This window comes from Bemisia tabaci, chromosome 3 (genome assembly GCF_918797505.1).
Source record: "Bemisia tabaci chromosome 3, PGI_BMITA_v3".
In the NCBI taxonomy this organism is placed as follows: domain Eukaryota; kingdom Metazoa; phylum Arthropoda; class Insecta; order Hemiptera; family Aleyrodidae; genus Bemisia; species Bemisia tabaci.
In genome coordinates, this window is record NC_092795.1 from 39,301,613 (window position 1) to 39,321,063 (window position 19,451).

General features: G+C 40.2%; 1 protein-coding gene across 3 annotated transcripts in view; it reads right to left on the reverse strand.

Annotated features, from left to right (window-relative positions):
• Ac78C (adenylyl cyclase 78C) overlaps positions 1-19,451 on the reverse strand; it is a 257,078-nt gene that overhangs the window by 145,419 nt on the left and 92,208 nt on the right. For all 3 annotated transcript variants that reach the window (XM_019044443.2, XM_019044446.2, XM_072298338.1), the window contains exon 3: positions 6,075-6,282. In XM_019044443.2, the coding sequence (XP_018899988.2) occupies positions 6,075-6,130 (56 nt within the window). In that variant the 5' untranslated portion in view covers positions 6,131-6,282. The remainder of the gene's footprint in view (positions 1-6,074; positions 6,283-19,451) is intronic.

The following is a 19,451-nucleotide window of genomic DNA, read 5'->3' on the forward strand; positions in this document are numbered from 1 at the left end:
GAGCAGAGCAATTTGGTCTAATTACCCAAGAACGTGTTAGTGATACCGTTTGAAAAAAAAGGAAAACCGGGAAAAAAGGCTTGTGGAGTGCGGAGCAAGAGCAGAGGCCGTCTTGGCCGCCCCTTTAATCCGAGACCGTAATACACTTCAATTAACGTAAAACCCTTTCAGCTGATCCAGTCTATTCATTTAGAAATTAATTCATGTGCTCTGGGGGAGAGCTTGCGCCATTGCCAATGTCTTTCAAAGAGTGAGCGGGACCGCAAAAATTGTTTAAATCAACCTGACTGCCGGCAAATTTATGGAATATTCTACGGGCAGAGGGAAGATTTGAGGTTTTTCAAGAAAAGACATAACTTGGATTAGGATTCTATTGAAAAATAAAGTATGAGAGCTGAAAGGAATTTTTCAACCTTACTATTCGAGGTACGTGATTATTTTTAAGTTCTATCAAATGTACTAACTGGTCTGGGTAAATAAGGAGTGAACTTTAGCTGCACGGAAAAAACAAGACTAGTGTTGAGCACTACTGGCCGTTTAGTGGGGAGTAGTTGAGGGCTGGCGTCTAAGCGCTGTACAGCTCAACACCGGAAGGCAGTACAGGTGGGCACTGAACATGAGTAGTGCTAATCAGATGCCGCGAGACGTAGTTGCGCTTAACAGGTGTAAATTCACCCTTACGTCGGAGTCACGATAGCCTGGTGGTAACGCGCTGGTCTTCCACCGGCGCAAACCGAGTTCGATCCCAGGCGGAGGCGTATCATATTTTACGCTCGCTCCAAAGTCACTTTAGGGCTTGGTGACCCAGCCTCGAGCTGTTTAGTGCCCAGCACTCCTCTGACTTGGTGGCTCCATTTGGTTAGTGCCCAGCACTAACATGTAGGTCCCAACCCTAAGCTCGTTTTTTCCGTGTGCTCAAGCAAACAGCTAGTTGTCCAGGAGGATCTGATCTCACGCAAAAATCAGAAAAAAATTGGACAGAAATTGCACAGGTACATTCTGGTAAAGAATTGAATTGTTTGAGTCGATTTCAACCTCGGAGTGGAGTTAAGGTCTTCGTCCGGGGAACGGCGATTTAGATAATTCCGTCATATCTCCTCCAATAATTGCTCAATTTATGAACAAAGGGTATCCTCGTGTTCGCTTCACTCAGTAGTTTCCAATAATCCACGAAAATAGTCAAAGTTCACACACCTGCAAATTCTTCAATGTAATGACGTCATTCTGAAAATTGCCTCTAACATAGTTACTAGACAGTAACTAGACTACTAGAATTACTACTATACTGGAAAAAAAAACACATTGGATCTAGAGTCCAGACTCTTAGTAACATCGACAAGAAAAAATACTCTTGATTAAATCGGATTTTTGCTTCGATCAAGAACGAAGCCTCTTAATTTGAGCGGATTTCCTTTTGATTTAGGCAAAAATCTGATTGTCTGGTGTCTGATTGTCTTGTCGATGTTTTCAAGAGTCTAGCCTCTAGACCCAATTTGTTTTTTTTTTTCCAGTGCACGGTAACTAGACGGGGTTGCATTTTCAATACATTCTCCCTTTGTTTACTGCCTGAATTCCTCGAAGACCTTTTATTTAGATGATGGGAAGAACTGATAAATTGACAACGGCTAGTCCAGGTAAATATCGATATAAAACCCCCGCCCCCGTCTATAGCATGCAGAAAATATTGAAATTTGATCCCTCGCCACGGAATTCGGGGAATCGCTTGAGACGCGAGGCGAGTTCAATGGGGATCAAATTAACCGGTGGCGAGGCGTGAATAATCGAACATCGATATTTCCCTATTTGAAGCTATGCTAAAAAATCGATTATTGAGATGTTCGTCACCCTCCTAATCGATCCTTTCCCATAGGTTTAAATGGCAGCTCTATCGATTTATCGAAATTAACACGTCGTCGCCCACTGCCGACTGAGCCGGGCCACCGTCTCCGAAATGGACCACTAGATAAGGTACGAATTTCAGCATTCTGATACATGTTTCTTAACCAAAATTTTACGTAAAACACGATGCTTACAACGAAAATTACCGAAATTAACTCCTTACGAAGATATTTAATGATTCTCAATGCGTGAATTCAAACCACCCGCTCATGAAAACTCAATGCTCTACGTGATTCACATCGCGCGCTAAACGTTATCATGACAGTCTCTGCGATATAAAAATATGGCAACCTCAATCTTGACGCTTTGGCTCAGTTATAGCAAATTGCTAAAAGTTTGAACAACACATGGCAGGAAATGAACATTGTTCGATTGAGAAGCTTGCTGAAATCGTTGTAGTGGGCGATTTGACTCACGTATAGAGTTTTGAGTTTCTTGTGAGCGGGCAGTGCAAATTCCTCGTAACTAATGTGAAATAAAAACGTTAATATCTTCGTTAGGAGTTGGTTTCCGTAATTTTCGTCGTGTGAACTGTTTTCTGCGTGAAATTCTGGTTAAGAAACATGTATCAGATCGCTTAAATTCGTACCTTGTCTAGTGGTCCATTGACTGGCCTTTCCGACGCCACCGAAAGATGGGGGACGTGCTAGCGGCGAGGGGGGGCGCAGGGCGAACAAAGTGCGGCAAATGAATCTCTTTCAGGGGCAAATATTTGACGCGCCGAAAAGCACGGTGTATTTTGCAAGCCCCTGCGTGAATTCATTATCCCTGCTCCCTGTCAATGTCTCCGAGCCGCCGAGCGTGCTCGCCGACTCAACTCCGGCAAACATTTCGTCGTTCCCCTTACGAAAGGACGTAACTATACTTCGACGTTGCCAAATTTCCCCTCGCTAATTGCATTTTTACCAGGAGAATCTTGAGTACTTCTTCCCGAAAATGTCTGTGATTTTTCCTCTGATCTCGTGCAAAAATAAAAAAAAATTTGGACCAAAATTAGTCAGGTACATTTTTGTAAAAAAAAATTTACTTGTATGAGCCAATTTCGCAACCCCAAAAAGGAGTTACGTCCCTTTGTGCGGAAAACAACGATTTATCACACCCCATTATTTAAGGCGAACATATTTACGTGATGTTGGGTTAAAACTTCGGGAAAATTCGCTGTTAAAGGCTCAATATTGTATCAATGTTGAGCCAGCGATGAAACGATTACATTTATTCATAATGGTATTTTGATCCGATGTTTAATGAGTAATTTAATATTAATTTTAATTACAATCTGAAAATCGAAGTACCACGCCTTGTTCTCTTGCCACAGTAAGTAATAAACATGATTAGAGAGTTCAAAAAGATTATATGAAATTCAAATACCTATTTTCAAAAGTTCACCTTAAGAATGTTAAATGTGTTTATCAAGAATCCTCGATTTTCGAACATTTATGAAAAAGCAGAGGGCTCAAGCTTTCATTCATAGTCATTCACTTAATGTTATTTCCTGCCTAATTTAGAACCTGAGATGATTAATTTTTTCCATTCTAAAGAGCCCATAAATCCATCGATCGGTCCTTCCTGTAACTTGCTGAAGAAAATATCAAGAAATTACTAACAAACTGGCCGTGCAAAGTTGAAACTAAAGTAGCAGGAGGCATGTATCCCCGCCAACTGAACTTAACAATTCAAATTTACTCCAAAACATCAGGATTTTTTTTCTTTTGTTACTTATTCTACATATTCATTAGCACGCGCAGGCGTGATATTTATTTATTAATTACTTTTTTTAAAAAAGCAAAAAGAAAAAAAAAATGATAGACCAAGAATTGAGGTCTGTCGAATAAAACGTTTTTACAACTCTTGTTGTAAAACAGACGATACAGCAAGTCAAGCGTCAGGGTTAAGTTAAAAAGATGTACAGTAGTTTTCTCTCTTTTTCTTATTTAATCCGCAATTTTTAACAAATCTAGGTCCTGCAGTTAGTGATATGTCTGCAAAAAACATGATTCAGTTGCGCTAGGGTCCCTTCTGACACATCGTCTAACGACCTCGCCGCGCCGGTCCCAGGTGCGACACAAAGTGGACAAGCGACAAAACAAGACACAGATCATTTGTAAGACAGGCCACCGAGCTGTTTTGCCAACTTGTCGCAAAAATGTATCATTAGTTCAAGCAGAATTTGGTATTGAACAGAATGTGTATTGTTGTATTATGCAGAATGACTTATTAGTTTCAATAAAAGGATGCAGCACGGACCATAATTTATTTTGTATTGAACAGAATATTTATTGTTATGTTGTATTATGCAGAATGACTTATTAGTCTCAATAAAAGGATGCAGCATGGACCATAATTTACAGTCTATAAAAATCCGCCTTCTAACTATAGCCGATTTGCGATACGAATTATCGCGCCAAACATAGTCGTGCGACCGGTGTTAAACGCATATTAGCGCCTGCAGGACTTCAGGAATACTTTACGCATTGCGCCAAACTGTGCAGTCGGTTTCAAACGAATATTAGCGCCTACAAGACTGCGTGAATACTTCTCGCATTGCGCTAAACGCACTAGTCGGCTTCAAACGAATATTAGCGCCTACAAGACTGCGTGAATACTTCTCGCATTGCGCTAAACGCACTAGTCGGCTTCAAACGAATATTAGCGCCTACAAGACTGCGTGAATACTTCTCGCATTGCGCTAAACGCACTGTAGTGGTTCAGTTGGCGCGAAAGGCATATTAGCGCACACAAGACTATATGAATACTTCACGCATTGCGCGCGCACAGCACGGCGCGCGCTTTCATCATTGTGATTTCTCGGTGTCAGTCAAACTCGTATATTTTTAATATTAAAATCGTACCATCAGAGCTTTCAATCGAAGAGGAGAGGAACAACGCAAACCTTTGGACGTTGATTGGCAGCCTCAGATGGAAGTTTTTTGACGCTGAACTGAACGAAGCTATAAGACTCTCAATGTTCCAGATTAAGGTAATTTGAAGTTTGAGCCATGCTCTCTGTTCAATCATGAATCAAGAATCACATCGTCAAGGGGAAATCATTCTATTTTTGAGGTTGCAATATGCTATCACATTTTATTGAGTAACGATTCCTTTTCATGTGTGCGATTTCCATCGGCATATCAAGATCGTTACCTGAAAATTTTACCTCTGAACTCCGACGAAAAAAATAAGAGCTACGTATGAATTTTAAATCCACGGCGAGAAAATCATGGAGTTCTTGCGAATTTGGCAACAGTGGAGACGCGAGCGGTATTTTTTGAAGCGATGGTCAGTTGGGTGCAACAGAGTTAATTCCGGTAACGTCACAAGGATTAACACGAAGGAGACACTGGAAAGCCTTTTGTTTCTCAGAACTCCCGTCTCCTGTACCTTCAGCTTCAACTTTCAACTGTCACTGCATCAGTCTTCCACTACAGCTGTGATCGTATCTCATGCTGGGACTCCCTTTACAATACTCGCTTCCACTCATCAAGAGAGCTGAGGCATTTCACTTAGATATATAGGGCCCTATTTCTGTTGGATAGTGAAAATACTTTTGGTAAAATATAAGGAAAAGTAAATATCATTTCTTAGATCGGATCATACAAGTTATTACTATTCTTTCCGATTTAAATCAGCACCGAGGAAAAAAATCAATATCTTCTTCAAGTACTCGATTCTGTTTTATCATTATAACACCGTATGAGGACTTATATGTAACAATAGCGGATGTGAAAAATTACCTTTTCGAAACACATTCAAAAAACTGTTTTGGCATCGAGAAAATTATGAGAAAATACTTGACATGTGATCTTCGAGATCTGTACATTATGCCAGAGCCAAACATATTAAATTTTTGTGTGAACAAAACAGTTTTTTAAGCGTGTTTCGAAAAGGTAATTTTTCACATCCGCCATTGTTACATATAAGGCCTCATATGCCTACTATGAGGCTCCGTAACTTTCTGCCCCGTGGCGATGGTCCGACTACAAATAGGTTCTAATGAATAAAATAAGGTTTTAAAATATTTAATACGATTTCACTTTCTGTTTAGTAAGGTTCAGGAAAATTCAGCAAATTGCCTTGATAAAGTCTCTAAATTATTAAAACGCCGAAAAGATCAACCTGTAGGTAGATAAAAGAGAGGATAATTCAAGGGTAAAAATTCTTTCAAAAACAGTACTCACTCATCATTTTCCGCTGGGCTGTCCGACTGGTCTCCGTTGAGGCGCGCGTTCTCCATGATGAAGGGATGGGGGTGAATTGGGGGCGGTTGGGGGTTGTGGAGACGCCACGGGTCTGACTTGGGGCTGGAGTAGTTCCAAGGTCACCGTCCCTAGACACCGATTTGACGGACCCTCGGAAACGGCCGCATTAAGTTACTCGTTTCCCATTCTGTAAAAAACGAAGAAGAAAAAAAATAGAAGACAAACGTACATGGAAAATTACATATTTACAGCGTTGATTTTTCTTGGATTTGCCAATTGAATCAGTGAGAACGAAAACACACCAACTCCGAAAAATGAGAGTAATCAAGACACACACAAAACTGCACATTAGGTGAAGAAATTAGTTTAAGAGAAAGATTTTCGCTGCCAAAAGACAAGTACTTACGGACACTTTAAAGGTCTAAGTTGATATAGATGTGCTAACTTCAATGACCTTTGTGTACATTAACTGTCTTTAATGGAAATTGAGCATCTTCGAGTTAACGAGTTGGTGTGTTTTCGTTCTCACTGATTCAATTATGGTCACGGCAAGACGTTGATAGAGTTGACGATGGTTCTGTCTCCTCCAAGGGGTACAAATTAACTTTCAATTTGCAAATATTTTTGATTTGGGAGGAACACAAAAATCAAACAAGGAAACAAAACAGACGAGATATTAACTAAACTCAAAACATTATCTCACATCTGTGATCAGCGACGTGGTAAAAATGAATCCAATATTCCATAGGTGTCTTGTGGTGAGGCCACGTTAGAGGAAACTACTGTTTGCAATCATGCTGGTTGTGGCGATGAAGTCATTAGTGAATTGTTACCAGATTTCAATACTTAAAAAAAAAAAAAAAAAAAAAAAAAAAAAAAAAAAAAAGAGTACTTGTAAGATACATTTTCTTATCGTTTTGTCATCTATGAATCTTATTTTCATAATTTTCAACCATCAAAACACGCCTTTGTGAAGCGCGTTAACAGCATATCGTCACCTTCCGGCCTAAGTATCACAAGCGCCATGCGACATTTGAAAATTTCCGCCGCCATTTTATTTTTTGTAGAGATTTTGTTCAACGAAGCTGTCCGCAAATTTCACTGAATTTTCTTTGTGCTGCCGATAAAATTCAGTGAAATTTCAAATAGATTTAACCAACAATTTCTCCGTGAAAAAATAAAATGGCGGCGGAAATTTTTAAACGTCACATGGCGCTTGCAATACTTCGGCCGGATGGTGACGATATGCTATCGGGAGTTGTCAGTTTTAAATCAAGCCGAAAGACTCAAGTTCGATCAAGCGAGTTTATTACGTGTGTAAAAGCGAGTATGCATCAGAATGAGATTTCAAGCCTGACAGCACAGGGGAACGAGGCTACGGTCCACGCGTTTCCTTGATCGCGACATGTCGGGGGTCTAGAGAAAAAAGGGGAGGGGACTTCGGGACAAAGTTGAAAACTTTCATCGCTCATTTATTATTTGTCGCAGCGCACTCCGAAACCGCGGGAATCGTCCTGAAATTCCTCGGCCGGGAGATTTTGCCTCAGCAGACCGCGATAAAAAACAGGCGAAGCGAGTGACGTTGGGCATTTGTCATAAATAAAGTATGATAACAGGGAAGATGTTTCAGAAAGGGCAAAAAGCTCAAGTGGAGGGCGACTCCGCAATTTCCCAGAAGTTGACTCTAAGTGACGAAGATTGCGCTGAGATTTCGGCTCTGTTCCGAGTTCCGATTCAACGTAAACTGAGAGTCTGTGGGTCCGCCTTTCAAGAATATTGCAAAGAAATAAGAGTCAGGCTTCAACTATGAAGGTAGCGAATTTATTCGCAAATTATTCTCTCAACAAACATTTTTCGCGGACAGGGGTAAAATATAAAGACGAATACCTAGGAGCAAGTTATAGTGCATCAACAAAAGGGGTCAACCGAAAGCTTCTTCTTTTAATTGATAAGTCTTCCGTTTTTCATTTTCACTTTTGTGGTATAGCTATGGTTTTATTTTACTTAATCATTTCATTCTGTTTGACATCGTATTGTCAGGCAGTTAATGACTGAATATATAGGATGATTTATTAAGCGTGCCAGTAGGGCTCGCTTTTTGAAATCACTCGGATGTACCATAGTACAGCACACCGATCAACCAATGCTATTCAACGGGCCGTCCAAATATTTTTTTCCTCGGACCCGTTTTCTTGTCTTTGAACCATTATACTGTCAAGCCCTGATGGTCTCTTACCAAAAAACCGACTGAACTGCTAATTGGGAACCCTTGAGAACATTTTCCTGTCAAAACCGTATTATTTCATTTGACAAAAACCTCATAGAAGCTTTCTTACGCTCGGAGGACTCAACTCTAGAACCTTCTTTCCCGCCAAAACTGTTTAGCCAATGAGCGTCTTGCACTGCAAGTGCAATCTGTGATGAGCCTCGTGACTCTTTATACCATGTACTAACCGTGGCCCCTGCAGAAATCCACTCAAACCACTGCAGTTATCTCCCGATATAGCTTTGGGTGTTAGGTTTCGAGCAAGGCAATAAAAGACGGCGAGGAGAGGGTCGCCTCGTCGAACCTATTATCTTCCACGCCCGATTAACCATTCACCGTGACGCCAGGATCCACCAAATTTTCACAAAAATTGTTTTCCGTCTATTTAGCGAGTTTTTCCGTACTTTCCGTTAAAGTACAAATAAAAAGAGACCTCATTTGTAAAAATCGGCCGAATAGGAGAGAAGTTACAGTTCGAAATCCAAAGAGATTAACTCAACGCGATTTCGATGCACGGCAGTTCGCCCAAATCACGGTCGTGCGAAATGCCGCATATCAGCTTAAAATCAAGATAATTGGACGGAATCTTTAAAATCAATTTACATTCAACGTTCATGAATCAATATTTTCTCCCAAATTTAGCAAAAAGTACCAATTGATGCAAATAACAAAGACGTGAAAATAGTAGGTATGTGTCCAACATTTTAGTTATTCGGCACGCTTTTCCAACATATTCATGTTGGATTTTTCTGCTTGTTTTTTACTCTTTCCGTTCTGTAGTCAAAATGGCCGTTTCAATACTATCCAGCAGTTGACACTTTCTGATGCTGTGGCTCAATTATTATTTAGTATTTATCTTTATTTTTTCGAATACCTATCTAGGGTTATTCTTTAAAAAAAATATTCGAAAATATTGTTCGTATTTACCTCCATTTTGGTTTCCATATATGTGAAGAATATTCTTCAAAAATTTCAAGGTGTGTCCATTTTCTTTGAAAAAACCGACAAAAAAAAAAAAAAAAAAAATTGTATCTAGTTAAGCGTGCGCAGTTCTATCATTAATATATGAGCCTAAGAGGAGACCTTGTTACCTTACTTCACGAGTCGAGAGAGAAGATGACACACGACAAAATTCATTGGGAGTTTGATACAAACAATGGTAACGCTCTTTGATTAAGATCAAAATGACGCTGAGTTCTGGATGCGTAAGTAAGCGGAGGAGTATCAAAAGTGGTGGTTGAAAGTCGGTTTACCCAAAACGAAGAAAATGAGGTGGTGAGGAGCAAGGCATTGAGTTAGACTAAAAGGATGGGCAGTAGATCAAAGGCAGCTCGGAGTAAAAGTAACCGCAGGTGAGTGATTAAACCAGAATGAAAGGTCAGATCAAGATATCAAGGAGAAAAACGTCCTTGAAAGGAAGGCTGTAAGGATATTGAATAGATTTCTCTGGAATCATTGAACTCCGAAAGAGGACTAGGGGAAAACTTATATCACTACACTGTGGTCAAACGTATTTTAAGATACATGTGGATGACAAGTTTGACAGATGAAGAAATAGACACTGGTTATGCTGAGAGGAACGGAGATAGATAGATTTTCGGAAAAGGTCGGCAAGAATTTCTTTGGGTCCGCAATTATTAATATTATGCCTTCGATCGTAAAAGTCGAAAATGGCATCATATTTGACGTCATGACCAAACAACTTTTCTGGTATCGTTAAGTCGACAAGATGATGGGAAGGAGGCCGCTAAAGCAGATGTTTGATTGGGTTCCACTTGGGAGGAGGCAAAGGAGACGCCCAGAGAAAGGATATGCAGGGTTATTCAAAAGTCACGCACCAATGGTCATAACTTTAGTTCCAATTATGAAATCGAGTTGCGGTTTAAGACGTTTTTCCTCATATCAAGGGGGAAAAACTTGTATTGGTATTTTCCAGGTTTTGATCCCTTCCGGGGAGGGGGGCGGGGGGAAACTCAAAAATTTCAAATGGCCACCCCCCTCATGACCAGTGGTGCATGTATGTGTGAAAAAATTTGCAAACCCTATAGTTCTGTCAATGTGAGAGAAATTCACAACAGTATAAAATGTTCTACCCGTAATCGTTTTTACCTTATCAAAACCCACGAACTCTCCGAGCAATTCGAAATGACGTCATGGCGAAATGAGAGCAAGGGACATTCCAAACTGACGTCGAAACCACGGTTGGTATGCAAACACCGCTCGTCGCGAATCCTGGACCTGATCCCGCGAGCGCACGTCTTGGAGAGAGGATCAAGCCGTGACATCACGGAATGAATCCGTGACGTAACGGATGACGTCGCACCGGCAGAAGTAACGACACCGTTGCCGATGTTGGCGGAAAGTTCGCCTACTCCACGCGGGTCCATTCGGAGGAATGACAGTGATCTGCGAGGATCGGCAAGACCCAGACACTGAGCATAACGAGAGAGGGATCTCGTGCCTTGATTCGACGTCAAATTGGAGGTGACACTAACGCAGAGTGATGTCGCAGCCTGGCTGACGCATTACCGAGTTTTGACTGATGAGAATACGATTCTGAGGACATGCCTGCCAGATTAGTGCCAAAACACGCTTCTTTTTCCGCGCTTTAGATGACAATAAACTGGTAAACATAATCTAGAGTGCCTAATGGACGACTCGATTTATGTAGCTCTTGGGGCCCAAAAGGGCGACAGCGTGAAAAACGAAAAATGCCGCTGCCAACGTACACTGGGGGGAAAAAAAACACATTAGATCTAGAGTCCAGACTTTTAAAAACATCGACAAGAAAAAATACTCTTGATTCAATCGGACTTTTGCTTAAATCAAGAACCAAGCCTCTTAATTTGAGCGGATTTCCTTCTGATTTAAGCCAAAATCTGATTGAATCAAGAGTATTTTTTCTTGTCAATGTTTTCAAGAGTCTTGGACTCTAGATCCAATGTGTTTTTTTTTCCAGTGTATGCATTTGAAAGATTAATCAATAGGGCAGACAGCGCATTGTAAACAAGCGTTTTTAAGGATTAAACCTTTGAAACTAAGAAAATGTATGCGAAATCAAAATTGTATACGATCTTTTATAATTTTTGATCAGTGTACCTACTATCGGAGTTTTAATTAGTACCACTGGATAATTCGAGTTCATAGGTTGGCTACCTTTTTGGGCCCTAGGAGCTATATGACCTGATCGAACCTAACCTCCTTTTCGAGTTGTGCATACTCTCCCTATAGAGATACTCTAACATAATCTAATGCTAAAGGACCGAAAATTGTTCCTTTATACTATCATGATGAAAAAATAAGTTGAAGATATTGAGGTTCTAGCAATTTTTAAATTGAACTCGAAAGTTCAAAATATGAATAGAAAAAGGGCAAAGGTCATAAGACATTTCGTCAACGATTTTTTGTCCGCCCGCCTGTATTTTCAGTAGTTTACGTCCACGCGTTTTTGCGGCAGGGGAGTTTTGGTCCACCTACCAATTGAGACCCAAAATTAATTGGTCCACATGTAAATACAAATGACAATTGGTTGGTTGGGACACAATGTTCATGGATGGAAATGTATTTTGATTTGGGTGAATGAGGATTTGCTTGTTTCTTTTTGTTTGTTCGGTCCGACGGAGAAAAATATATAATTGAGAATTTTGATGAAAATGGGAGGGCATCAATTTCATGAGAGAAAATTAACTAAAACTCTCTACACCTCTTTGATGCAACAGGACTTAGTTATCTCTCAAGATAATCCTATCTTGGTACCGGATAAAGTTTTTGATTTGCCTCAGCCAAAGGCTCTTTTAGATTTTTCATGTGTAGGTACGATAACTTCGCGACGGCGCGGCGCGGCGTGCCGAGGTATTTCGAGCAACTATTTCGCCACGGAGGTATTGCACAGTATCATACGAGATTGAAAGCACCTCACAAACGTATCATAATTGATGCCATATTTCAAAAGCACGAAAATCGATTGCAAATTGAATGGAGTGGCGATGACAAAAAGAGAGCGGTAGTCGAAAAGCTTACTTTGTCCTAGTATCTGTATTCAATAACATTTAGCGTGATTTTTGAACTTCCTTAGAGGAAAAAGTAACTCGATTCAAGCAGGAATACACTTTTTACCGCCGAGATGATTTCCTTTTGAATCAATAAGGAAAATAATGTTTGTTTCAAGCGGAAAATATGCTTATATAAAACGAAAATTCATTTAATCAAGCACAACCCAGCTTCCATTCAGCTATTTTATTCTCGATTCAAAATAAAATCGTCTTGACGGCATACTCAAGAATGTTTCTGCCTGAATCGAGTCCCTTTTTTCTCTGACGAAATTCACAAATTATGTTAAATCTCAATACGGATGCTAGAACTTAGTGAGTTTTTGGACTACCGCTCTCTTTTTGTGCCATAGTACCTTGATTTATTTTTCGAGGAAAGCTCCGTACTCTTAAAGAATGCCTGTCATTCTTAATATGTTGGAGAGCCTTCAATTTCGTATGATACTGTGCAACACCTATGTTGCGAAATAGTTGCTTGAAGCGCCGCGGCGCGGCTGGCGAGGGCGACCAGCGCATTGGTTCCTCCAAACCTGACAGGGATACTTCACGCATTGCGCAATGCGTGAAGTCTCCCTGTTAGGTTTGTAGGCGCCGGTGCGCGGCCTGGCGCAATGCGTGAAGTATCCCTGTTAGGTTTGTAGGCGCCGGTGCGCGGCCTGGCGCAATGCGTGCAGTATCCCTGTTAGGTTTGTAGGCGCCGGTGCGCGGCCTGGCGCAATGCGTGAAGTATCCCTGTTAGGTTTGTAGGCGCCGGTGCGCGGCCTGGCAGCACGCCGCGCCGCCGCTCCGCTCTGCGTTTGGCTCTAATATTTAAACTGGCGGAGTCAGCGATTTTCAACTCAGGATTTTGAAATGTGGGATTTTGGGACTCAGGATTTTGAAAAATAGGCTATAATATATCACTTGAACCAAGTCACTGTTCCTTATTTAACGCGTGGTCGTAAATTACCGGACCAAACGGGCCCACGCGCCCACGGACAAAAAATCGTTGGATCCAGAGTCCAGACTCCTGAAAACATTGACAAGAAAAAATACTCTTGATTCGATCGGATTTTTGCTTGAATCAAAACGAAATCCGCTTAAATTAAGAGGGTTGGTTCTTGATTTAAGCTAGATTCTGATTGAATCAAGAGTACTTTTTCTTGTCGATGTTTTTAAGAGTCTGGACTCTAGATCCAATGTGTTTTTTTTTTTCCAGTGAATTTGGTTCACTGCTAAAACTTTAAAGTTACTTCCGTGTATACGACGTTTAAAATATGATATGAACGAGTTTTACTGTATTTTGGCGAAGGCATTTTGAATGCCGCTGAGCAGTATATTGCGTAGCTTCATAGCATTCCAGAATTCTCCGGACAGTAATTACGGTTACTACTGTGTTATGAACTGCTACATACAACTTTAATTCGTTCTGCAATAATACTCTATACGAAATGCAACATTGAAACACTACTGCTGTGCAGTTCGCCCATAACGCATTATCTTCGGTGATTAATCAGCTGTGTCTCGAGATACCAGTTAAAAATACATTGTCCGCCTCGCGAATGCCAAGAACAAAGAGCGAAGAACGGAGGAAATTTCCGGAGAAGATCTTAGATTCCGGAGTGGATGTTGGGAACAGAGAAGATGCTGCAAATGAACTCTTTGCTAATTACGATGCGTTTCGTGGCGTTACCGAGTCGTACTTCGGAGTCGTGTGACTGATGACCGATACGATTTAATCGGGTGATTTCGAATCCGGAGCGGCGCTCATACAGGGAGTCGAGACGCAAATTATGGGGAGATAAAGACCCGTAAGCATTAGTGCGGTCAGACATTAAAGTGACCCACAGCCAATGCGCCCACACTCGCGTCGTTTCGCTCAGTGCATCTAATCCCGAGTGAAATTACAATGTAATTGCGGGCGATTTAACGCGTGGAGAACCCACGCAGCTGTCACATCTATGGTTAGAATTCGATAGAAGTTCGATGTATCGTTTGGATCAAAACAACAGAACGTAACCTCAAATAAAAATTATTCTTCTTCTTCTTCTTTTGTTGGCTTACTGGCTTATATTCCAAATGAGGAAGCTACAGCCAACTATAGACAAAATTTCAAACATAGGATATGAGGAGAAGTGAAGGGATAAGGAAGTATTTAAAACGATGGATAGATTATTTGCTTGTTTGCTTCTTGCCTTTGTTTGCTAGAATATGAATATTTGAAATCCCTCAAAATATATCAAGCGGCATGCGACACACACGAAAAAAAAAATCGAAATCAGTTGAATCAAATGTTCTGGAGCGATACAAGTGTGCATATTTCGAATACGTTACTATTTCGCGCTCGCCAGTATGTTTGTTGCCTATCTAGCGAAATTGAAGGCAGCTACTACAAGTAGACAATACGTGCCAATATACAATTTACGCATTATCTATTGGTTCTGGCAAAGTTTATGGAGGAAGCCTTTCCGTTGTTCTTTATCTGGTAACGCAGGCTCCTCATTCGCCACTTTTGATCCAGGCTTGATTGTCTACCTATGCCTCATCATTCATTAATCAGTTTCCGATCTCTGTAAAACCGTGTAATAATGTATCATGCGTTCCTCATAGATCCGCATTTTCTTCCCTTTCGCGTGATTTTCTTACCAATGTGGCGCATTCAAAAACTATGAATGCTTTCTGTTTCTGTCAGGAGGGAGTTGATTTTTTTATCTTGTGTGTTAAGATGATAGATCAGAGGGCTGGCTCTTCGAGCTATCCCAAACGTAAAAAATTCAACTATATCTTACAAAAAGAATGATACAGTTTGTGTGCTGAGTGTCACCAAATTTGACAAAGCTGTGTGCTAACAGACGTCATTGCGTGGTTGGTAGAGTTCTAGGTATCCTGGTGTGGACAGAGCTAACGCTGCGCACTTCTTTGAAAGGAATTTGCTCTTCAAGTACATAGTACACCGTAAGAGAACCACATGTATGTGCCTCATGAATTTCATGTTGTACTTTTTAGCTTACATTTTAAAATGCGCATCGATTATATTCAGTAGAAACCTCACATCTTGCTTATGAGGTTTCGAAATGTTCCCTCATATTTTATGTTTCATTTGTTGGACATGAGATGTCTGAGCTTTTGACTGAACAAACCTCGACGGTTTTCCTCTTAACTTTAATAGAAAAGTCGTGCTTTCCAGGTAAAAGGTTACAACGACTAATGCCCTGATGTTCTTGTGTCCTCTCAGTGTGGATTTGAAGCGTGAAAATGGCTCGAAAATTCTGGAAGGTTTTTTTTCCACACATCACCGAAAAATCGCCGTAGAAATGAGAATTTTTCGCCGGATGAGTGCAATGCAAGAGATTGTTGGAAAACTTATAAAATAAGGCACGAGATTCTTCAAACTATGTAAATATCGATGATGAAACTTCAGACATACGTATCTCAGTTTGTGGCGTTTCAGACTTCATGCCACACATTATTTACTGAATGGAAGACTATACTGCAAGTCATTTTTTGAAAAATTCTGTGATACGCCTTCTCAGTACAAAGAATATTCTGTGAAAGCTACAAGCCATGATAATACTTCGGTTTCCTTTTGAAAAATAAAATGGTAGCGGAAGTTTTGAAACATCGCGACCGAGCTACGCATTAATGTAGTTTCACCGTCGATATGCTGTAGCGTAGCCATAGTGGCTACTACCGTGGAAATCAACGATGCAAACTCAAAAAGTTAAGGAAAGAATATCCGCCAAGCTTTTACAGTTTCATTGAAACTTATTCCCCTCAGTGCGTTGCTTCTAGTTTCTGCTAAACCTATCTGAGGCTCATTAGAATTCCAGGAGCAAGAATGGTCTGGATTAGAGAAGACTTTCTTTTCGTTCGCGGTATATCAAAGTTTGCAAAGCGGTGACGTTTAAATTAATGCATGGATACTGAAATAAAGCGATTATGCTTAAGTTATGCAATTTAACCCTCTCACTTGCAGTGTCCTACGATCCTGGAGCTTCGAGGTACTTAATGGTGGGGATTTCATTAAAAATTCAGATTCAGGCTCACTAAGGATCTTGAAATTAAAAACGTTAGGTCCGTCTACCGTCACGTAACTAATAGAAAATTCTAACCCATTGATTGGTCACGTTCTTTATACAGAGATATAGAGCTAAGCACATGAATGGAGTTGCCACATTGTGTGAGGGTTGAAAGGGTTTTGCTACTCAGATGTTCTACTCATTTCTTTGCCAACACAGAATGCCACTATAAAATTACAGCTATGGGCTCTTCTATGCTGTAACAGAATAAGGGCCTTAACCTATAGATATGTGCATTTTTTCTAATTTTTTACAAATTTTTATTAGTGACACCATCGCACGAAGAAACATTTCTACTAAAGTAAAAATGAATTTGTATTGCACTTCTCCGTAAAAAATTGAAATCGTGAAAAAAATGAACGAGGAAGAACTTAGCTGCTAGAAAAGGAATTCCCTTGATGGAAAAAGAATGCTCTTCACAGAAATACTTAATGCGAAAGTATGGGTATTGCGCGTTTTGTACGCAAGGTACGCATATGAAGCCAGAAAGTCTGTTACAATTCCGGGACCTCGAGCAAACCGCATTCGTGTTATAACGACTTTTCGAGTGACGTTGCTGTTTCCATTCTCTCTATCATGTGATGCGGAATGCATGTTGAACGGATTTCCTTTTGATCAAAGCAAAAATTTGATTGAATCAAGACTATTTTTTCTTGTCAATGTTTTCAAGAGCCTGGAATATAGATACAATGTGTTTCTTTTCCAGTGTACCCTTTTGTGACCCTACTTTTTAAATGTTTTAAATTCTGTACTACACTATTTTTTTATCTCTTTTCTATGGTGTTAATGGTTCACATGCTAAAAGCACCAAATAAACGTATATTTACCAACCAACCCTCCTATTTTCCATACCTATTAGAAACAAATTATGAAAACAACTTCAAAATCAGCTCTTTTAGCACTCTCAGATGAAGCGATAAAAAATTTCGTGCAAATTTTCCACTGTATCAAATTGAAGAACAATGAGTTGTGGTTAGCGTTTTAAATTTCAACTTTAATTTTCTGTAAAGTGTCAACATGGCAGGTGGGGAGCGAATCTCCCGATATTGCGGGCGTGGTTGCATCCCGCTGCAAGCCAAAAACGTCACTCACTAATTTCTCTTGGTCGCTCATTAGAACGAACATCAAAGGCGGGTGCGCTTGATGACAGGTGAGGCGCACGGTCCATCACGGAGCGCCGGCGAATCAATGGCCCGACAAATTCTCACGCATCTCATCGTTGCCGGCTTCATCCTTCAACAGGGGAAACGGGCGGATGGATAGACAACTTTCATGCTATGGACTGGCAATGTGACGTCATACACCTCCATTCCCAATTTCTCCCTTCCTCCTTATTCCTCCATCCTTCTTTATTTGGGTTGTCTTTTAAATGTAAATATAGAGATTTAAGCTTAAATCTGATTGAATCAAGAGTCCTTTTTCTTGTCAATGTTTTCAGGAGCCTGCACTCTAGATCCAATGTGATTTTTTTTACCAGTGTAACTTTAAACTGCATTTTAATTGTTTTTTGAAGCAGTGGCGTGGCGTGCTTTGCGATGTATCGATTGATCTGCCATTTAACCAACGGAAAATAGGATCGATAAAAAAGGTGTTCGCAACGAACACCTTAATAATCAATTCTTTACCATAGCTCCAAATAGCGAAATATCGATAATCGCTCATTCACGCCTCGCCACTGTTTCCAAGTACAGACGTCTCCAACCTTAGGTTACGAGCAAAACGTCATCGCACACCATTACTGCGCCCTTTTAGGTACCTCAAGACCCCTCTTTCCCAGAGTAGCTGACGTACTTCACAGATGGATCCGAATTTTGCATTCACGTTAGCTATCTGAGCGATGTAGTTGATAGACGAAAGCAATTTTCGAGAATTTAAAGCACTCTAATGTCAACGACACGTCTTATAACTACTGCTGATTGTGATCACCGGTGAATGTCGGTTCGCACAATTTACGATTAAAATTTGTCAAACTGGAGCTCGTTTGTCAAACTTGTCAAATCAACACGTTACTTATATTTCATCATTGGTCGGAAATGATCCCTGCACTTTTCAGCTATTGACTGAAAAACATCCAGTATGTTTGTCCTCTTGGAAATCAGCTATCTTATCAAGCTTAATGGACGAGGAAAGTGAGTAATCACCCTGCAGGGCGTAAAACTTCGGTGCACTGTATGAAGTCATCAGTGCGGAGTCTCCAAAATACTTTGGCTCTTCGCGCAGATGCGCTTCAAACTTGACAATCTCGTCTAATTATAACGAAAGTTGCTGTTTATACGCGAGGCCGAACCGCCCTTGCCTCTAATTTCCTTTAAAATCATCCTCTTTCCGGCTATTTAACTCAGAGATGGTAGTGTTCCTGAAACTCAGAACCGGAAATGCAAATTGAAGTTGCATCTTGGCTGCATCGGAATGGTACTATGACACGTAATACATTACTTTTGAATATGGGGATATGGACCGATTAAAAAAAAAAAAATACAAAATGATAATGCGAATGGCAACCGAACAAAGAATAAATAAACAGAGTAGTTTTTTGGATTAATGGCTTTAAAGCAGCGATTGGCTAAAACTACGTTATGTGGTTGGTCTTTAACATATATTATTTTGCGAAGAGAGGGAATACTTTTTTAAGGATAGAGGGAGATATCATTACATTTTACTATGCAAAAGAAGGCATAGTAGGTACACAGATACGCTTTGAGAGTGACAAGAAACAGAGAGAAATTTAGATATTTGATTTTAAAGAAGTTCAATAAAAGAATGCCCTGAATATTAATTTCTACGGTACTTATTAACCCTCTATGACATGGTGCTATTTATGCGTAACACCAGACATTTTGGTTTTCTAAAAATTGAATTCTTTTTCTGAGGCACAGTGTTACAAATTTTTATTAACGTTTCTAGTTTTAAAAATGATAACCAAAATTTTAAAATTTTTAGGAAGAAATTTGGGGCTCATCGTGTGAACGAAAGCTACAACATA